This window comes from Eucalyptus grandis, chromosome 4, assembly GCF_016545825.1.
Source record: "Eucalyptus grandis isolate ANBG69807.140 chromosome 4, ASM1654582v1, whole genome shotgun sequence".
NCBI lineage: Eukaryota > Viridiplantae > Streptophyta > Magnoliopsida > Myrtales > Myrtaceae > Eucalyptus > Eucalyptus grandis.
Genome location: NC_052615.1, coordinates 36,065,446 through 36,072,408, shown reverse-complemented (window position 1 = coordinate 36,072,408; position 6,963 = coordinate 36,065,446). Strand labels below are relative to the sequence as shown.

The window sequence follows — 6,963 nt, the reverse complement described above, 5'->3', positions numbered from 1 at the left end:
GAAGCCTTGCGTGCTTTTCGAGATATAAGGTGACCGTTACCTCTATTGTTTTGCTTGGACATGAATTATCTTAATTGGAATGAATTGTTCGACCTCACGCTTGAGATCACTCTCCTTGTATTGTATCCTTGATGTGACTCGAAGTGATGTGCTTAGCATCTAACCATAGTAGACATTTTCTATTGAGTTGAAAAGAAAAAGAAAAAGAAAACTTTGGGTTTAAACAATAAATCCCTGCTGCTTAGTGGTTACTTCGTGCACTTGGAGTTAGTATTGATTGATTCTAAGTCGTTATTCGATGTAGCCATCGTGTTAACCACCGCCGCCCTCCCCTCTCTCCCTTTTTCTTTTTCCTTTCCCCGAAATGACTATTGCACTAGTTCTCTAATCGGATAAGAGAAGGAAAAGAAAAAGGAGCAAATAGCATAAACAAAAGAAGGGAAGAAATTTCATCATGTAAAAATAGATACTCGCATATATGACGAAATCTGGTCCAACCTAAGCGTCAACTTCAAAACTATAGTATTAAGGCAAAGTGATATATATGGGTCCAATGTTACCTGATTTGATGCAACATTTGTGAAGGGAATTCCAAAAGTTCGTGTTCAGGCCCTTTGTCTTGACGAAGACAAGTCGCAGAGGAAATTCACAACTGAGCAATTTGAGACACTACCGTTCTTAAGGTTCCTTGCAGTATATGGTGCAAAATTGATAGGAGATTCTGAAGGCTTGCTTCCTAATTTACGATGGCTTGTGTGGAAGGGATGTCCTGCATTTGTGGCTACTAGTTTTTGTTTGGAGAAACTAGTCATACTTGATTTATCAAGAAGTGACATTTCAGATTTTTGGGAAGGTTGGAGTCATCTCAAGGTCAGAAGAAGAGCATCTTGTTTTGTCTTTTGTTTCTAATAACTTATTCTTAGCAAAATCAATTGTTTTGTTTTGCGGTGGCGGAGCTTGATTGAAAGTTCTAGATCTTACTTATTGCCGTTGTTTAAATATTATTCCGATCTCTCGGCCTTTGAAAATTTAGAGATATTAATCCTCGAAGGATGTAATAAACTGAGCAAATTCCCCATTCTATAGGAAAAGCCAAGGGCCTCATTTTTTTGAACTTGCAAGGATGTGAGAAACTCCAAGGGCTGCCCCAAGAAATGGGCAATTTGGAACAACTGCTGGAGCTTAACATAAGACAAACTGCTATAGAGGAAATTCCTCCATGGATAGATTCTTTGAAGAAGCCGGAGATGCTTAATGCTCGTGGTTGCGAATCACTTGGTTAAAATTCCCGACTCAATTAGCCATTTGGTAAATTTGTCGACCCTTGACTTGAGCTATTGCATCAGGTTATGTAGACTTCCAGAGAGCATTGGATCCCTCATGAAATTGCAACGCTTGTTATTAAACGGAGTGAAGAATCCAAAAAGTTCCCAATTTGATCATGCTCTCTGTAATATCCCAAACTCAATTGGAAAGCTGGAGTGGTTGATTGAATTGAACTTGTCAAATTCAGGCATTTTGGAATTGCCTGAATCCATTGGGGATTTGAAAAACTTGAAAATTTTGAATATTGCTTATAATGAAGGATTAAGTAGTTTACCTAGCACTATTAGCAAGTTGGGCAACCTTGAAGAATTCGATGCTACAGAATGCGAGACTCTGGGAGGGGAAATTCCCATAGAGGGTTTGTCTTCACTGAAGATCCTTCGATTAAGTTCGACATGCATTTCTGGCTTCCTTGATGCATTTGATAAGCTATCTCATCTGGAGACACTTGATGTATATGACTGCCAGATGCTTCAATCGCTGCCACAAACAATCAGTAAGCTCCCTTCTCTGCAACACCTTAAGTTAACTAGTTGTGACAATTTTCGATCGCTGCCAGAGCTTCCTACCTGTTTAACGGTTTTGGAAATCTCCTGTCAACATCACACATTGCCTCAACTTTCTCATTTAATCCACCTAAAAGGGCTCACTATTGTGGATTGCCAATGGCTAGAATCCATGCCAGAGCTTCCCTTAGGATTAGTGGAGCTTCACGTCCACGGTTGTGATGAGTTGACAGAGTTACCGAATTTGTCAAGTTTGAAGTTCTTGTCAGAATTAGATCTCAGTTCGTCCAGCGAGCTCATAGAAATCAAGGGTCTAGGAGCTTTAAAATCCTTAGCAAAACTAAATGTATCTGGATGCTCGAAGTTGTCCAACCTTGACGGCCTTGAACATCTTGAGTCTTTGAGATTCTTGTGTATGAGTATGTTCTCTGGGTCAGATGCTCCAGCGTTGAATGATGATCTATTTCGAGGCCTTGACAAATTGAAAATCTTGGAAGAGCTGCAGATGTGGTATTGTCAGTCCCTTATAAGACCGGACCTTTCACAATTAACACATAGGAAGCAATTAAGTACTCGTGAATGCCACAATCTAGTCGAAATTAAAGGTCTTGAAAGATTGAAAATCTTGGAAAAATTGGATATAGAGGGATGCAGATCCATTGAAAAATTCCCAAGCCTCTTGTGCTTTGATAACCTGAGACATTTGAACATTAGAGGGTGCTCGAAGCTTGGTGATGTTCAGGGACTGGAGAAAGTCCCAGTTGTGTTTAAATGAGGGATTCAGCTTCGAGCCTCAGCAAATTGTCCACATCAGTCTAATTTCGAAGATTAAATGAAATGATGGGGTTTAATCTCGCATGACCTTGTGGAGATTCCAGAGCTCCAGAAATTGAGGAAACCAAGACGTTCAGCGATGCAACTTATCGGAATTTCATACGTTCATTGCACTACTATTGCAGAGAGAAAAGTTGGCCCGTGAGAAGATTGCTCCGATGAGTCAAGCACAATGGCCACAATGTCCGGAACGATTCACGTTTCCCTCAAAAGGTAAATAAAGCAGGTCATCCTGTTCATTGTTGAGATGCATTGCCAAATTTCATCAGCATTTCCAGCTTGATAAAGACCATTTTCTTGGATGGCCGGCTATTCCACTTCTGTCTTTTTAGTAGTTAAAAAAATTGAGACGCTGGTCGTGGAAGCACGATGGTTCAGGGGTATCGTGCTCTGGATCGTGGGAGGAGTCAATAATACATTCACAAGAGGTGCAGTTAGTAAAATACCAACCATTTAAATGATTTACCAATGTTTCCTTAAATTAGTTGGTGACCAATTTTTTTTCAAATTGTACTAGTGTAGACTGTCAATGGATCTACGAGTATGTCGATTAATTAGTAAGTTGCGAAATTCTTCCATTAACCAATAGGGGTTACCCCAGTGGCCATCCTTCCCATTTGGTATGGGGTGGAGATGCGTGAATGAGGAAGCGGGGTTTTGCAACCTACACAGCAATATCTAGAATATGATCAGACAAAAAAACAAAACGAATTTCTTCCATTATTAGACAATTTTTGCTGACTCAAATTTTCTATGGCTAATGTATTAACGATTTTGGTGTTAGCAACATACGAAAGAGGAGGTTTGATATTTAATCACCAGATAAAAAGATGGATTATTGTCTTTTTGTCTCCCTTTTTTTACATGAAATAATCTGGTCGAATCTAATCAATTTCCTTGACAACAGCGTATTGTTTTCCTTCCTTTACGTGATTCTATCAATGGGCAAGCTAATGGAGGAGCATGGAATGATGCTACTGAGAAATCACTCTCTTGATAATGCCAACAGTCATCAGAATGCCTTGAAATGTCATAGCCATCGAGTAAGATTGCTCATCCTCCATAAGCTAATAATGACTATTGCAACCAAATCTGAGTTGTAGTTTTCTGGGAGTACTGATTTTGAAGAATAGTTTGCTTCCTCCTTGACATCCAGGTGGTTATGTTTATTTGCCTATGCTGATATTCATTTTATCCGTCACGATGCTCAAATGGAAGAACAATTGCTTCATCTAAGCCATACGTACTTTTTAAGAAACCCCTCAACTTCAGTTATCTCAGTCCCTTTAGAATCCTTTTTGTGGTAAGTCATTAAAATGTTTTTGATACACTGCTGTAATTTCTTAACAAGATGCCCTGGCCATCTTGGATTCTTGATGAGACTTATGCATCGAATTTGACCAAGGGCCGAATATCAACCAAATTCATCACCTGTGGAATAATCAGCTTCAGACTTTATGTTTTATTAATTCAAGCATTAGAATATTTACGATATGCAATGTGGATATGTTTCGCCGATGCGCATTCTGGACCTTCAAAATAGCTATAGCTTGCCATGTAAGAAGAAAGAAACGATGTCATATTAATCTGAGACATGTAAACCAAAGAGAACACTATGTTGAGGTGGTTCTCATGTGAGATTAAAAATGAAGTGACTGTGTAAATGGACTGTTTTGGCGCCGGAAGGAAGGCAGAGCTGGACGTTGTTCTTGTTTTGTGAGAGTTCTAGTGTCAAGACTGCTCTAAAAGATGGAGATTCCTCAATGTCACCTCACGGCATGATTTGGTAGTAATCGATTCAGTGGATGACAAATTGTTGATCTCATGATAATGCACCAATTTGCAGGGGCCCTAAATACCTTTTCTTAGGGATAGTTTTCCAGTTTTTGAAGCAACTACTTGAATTGATGCAGTTGATGAAGTTTTCAATTTATAATTATTGTTCTTGACGGTTCCAGCAGCTTAAGACTCTGGAATTATATCCATCCAACTCCTGATTTGTTAAAGGATTAACACTTGTCAGCAATTTTTTTTATGAATTTGAGGAAAATATCAACCATAATTACGTGATTCCTAATGCCGAAGATTGAACATTCTAACATTAGAAACAGAGGACACATATGCGAGTCTCAACCATAATTCTTTTGGTAGCTACTACGGATGCTCACTGAAGGTCACAGTTGTTTGTCAACGATTCAAATGTCTTTCTTGGTCGCCCTTATGGTAAAATCAAGTCCGTTCCCCCTCATCATGATAATGTTAACATTAATTAATTTAAGTATGGAAGTATAGGGTAATATGTTCAATTCGCAATATTTGGCGTTCTATATTTGTACGTGGATCTTGTGTTTTGAACTCTCGGCCACTTCATGTTCTTGTTTCTGCAGTTATAATTGAAGTCCATTGTCAGTTTCCATTAATCTTCCAATTCTATAGGAAAGGAAAACAAAGGCACCTTCAATACTCTCTACTCTTTTTCCCATTTGTTGCAACAGAACGAGAACAGACAAAGACAGAACACGAAAGTTGAAAGAGAGGGGTGATCGCGAAGTGAGGTGGAGGGATCCGAGTTGATATGTCCATTGAACAAGGAAAGAGATTCAGGGCTTGTGGAGGTATATTCCGGCAAGCAAAGCAGCTTCCGTGACAAGAGAGAGGATGTCGATGACATCCTCAACTCAGCGTTTACTTCCTTCAAACATTCGCCCTCCGGAGTTCTTGAAGTTGGCCATGCAGCTCAGCAAGTTTTGGCTGCACTCCTGACTTAAGAGAGTTGTCTGCACGAATCCCTCAGGACTCAATGTTACAGCTCCCATACGTTTTTGTGGGCGATATGACCTTGTCTATAAATAAAAGTTAAAATTAAACCATCCAACAATATGATTTCTTCATCATTGATGTCGATTGGTACATTTGAAACAATATGATTTCTTCGTCATTGATATCGATTGGTACATTTGACAAGCCAAAATATTTGTGATGTTATTGTCCTAGAACGGTCAATGAGAGAGATAATCTAGATATGCACTTTCTGTTATAAAAGCAAATGTTGATATTATAGCTAACATGAGTGCATTTGGTCCCGCACAATCTCCTCCCCCGGAACCTCAGAGCAGAAATTACAGTTGGCTTGTGAATGTAGAGATGGTTTAGTGAAATTGAGAAACAACATAGCCTTTGCAGGCACATTAATTTTACTCAGATGTTTTCACCACATTTGGTGTCTATCCTTTCTTTTGACCCGTTGGTCCCTTACGCCATTTTCTCTTCATCTATAGACGTGTAAAGCTACCGTTCACCGGTGAAAAGCTATCCCGCATTCATCTTCATAAAATGTCCATGAGGATGCCGGGGGCCAACAACTAGTCATCAAGTGATTTGATGAAGAACAAGCTGGATATATTGATGTCGAAACTCATTGTTTTGGCTTGAACCCGAAGCGTCATGCTTCGTGCAGCAAGCATCGAGGCCGTCGTCGGTTTCTCTCCCGAAAAGAAAAATTATCCAATCAACAGTCTTAAACATTCCAATTTAGTTTTAAGCTTTTCATTTTTGCCAATTTAATCTTGAACTTTTGTGCAAAATTGGAATGTAGTTTTTTTGACCAATTTTCACTTGAAAGTACTAATGTGGTAATATCGTGCCATATAGCAAGGCCGATGATGACTAGACTATCTCACCATCAATTTTCATGAAAATTTGTCGGAAGAACTATACTAGAATGTTGTGCAAAGGTTTAAGATTAAAATAGTAAAATTGAAAAGTTTAAAACTGATTATATAATTTTTCCCATTTGCACATTCAAATAGAGGAGACCACGATATTTGTCGTACCTCAAAAAAAGAGGCATTGTATAATTTTCAATAATGATCTTTTTTATGTTCAATAGTAATTAATCAACAATATATAAAAAAAAAAAAAAAAAAAAAGAGCGGCAAATGAATCGAGAATCCTTCATCACATTATGTATTAAAAAAAAAAAGTGAAACTTTTCTAGAGAAGATAAAGCATTACTAGATACCTCAACCGAACTTGGATTCGCATTTTCCACTGCATTCTTTGCTCTGCGAGATTATTCATTCTTGCAAGTAACAAATGTTGCTACTGTCAATTATTACGATCATTGTGACCATTAATCCAGCCTTCGGCTGAATTGGATGAGTTTCAATTCTCTTCTTCCGAGTTGCCAAAACTTCCACCCCTCGGACCACAACGCTGCCTGCCTCATGTCTAGTTCTGATATTAAATGTTTTTGCCCGATTGATAACATGACTGGAATTTTGTGAGTTAATTTCAC

The 6,963-nt window shown here is 38.6% G+C and overlaps 1 protein-coding gene across 7 annotated transcripts; it reads left to right on the top strand.

The window, feature by feature from the left end:
• Positions 1–1,037: 1,037 nt before the first annotated feature.
• Positions 1,038–5,689, top strand: LOC120292674 (putative adenylate cyclase regulatory protein). Of its 7 annotated transcripts, none has more exons than XM_039310968.1 (4): positions 1,038–2,879; positions 3,574–3,709; positions 3,823–3,969; positions 5,103–5,689. In XM_039310968.1, exon 1 carries the CDS (start codon positions 1,255–1,257, stop codon positions 2,605–2,607), a length of 1,353 nt encoding a protein of 450 aa, XP_039166902.1. In that variant the 5' UTR covers positions 1,038–1,254; the 3' UTR covers positions 2,608–2,879; positions 3,574–3,709; positions 3,823–3,969; positions 5,103–5,689. The 7 variants fall into 7 exon arrangements, with proteins under 7 accessions (XP_039166902.1, XP_039166903.1, XP_039166906.1 ...); XM_039310969.1 differs by having other exon boundaries at positions 3,800–3,969; XM_039310972.1 differs by lacking the exon at positions 3,823–3,969 and having other exon boundaries at positions 5,162–5,689.
• Positions 5,690–6,963: the final 1,274 nt, after the last annotated feature.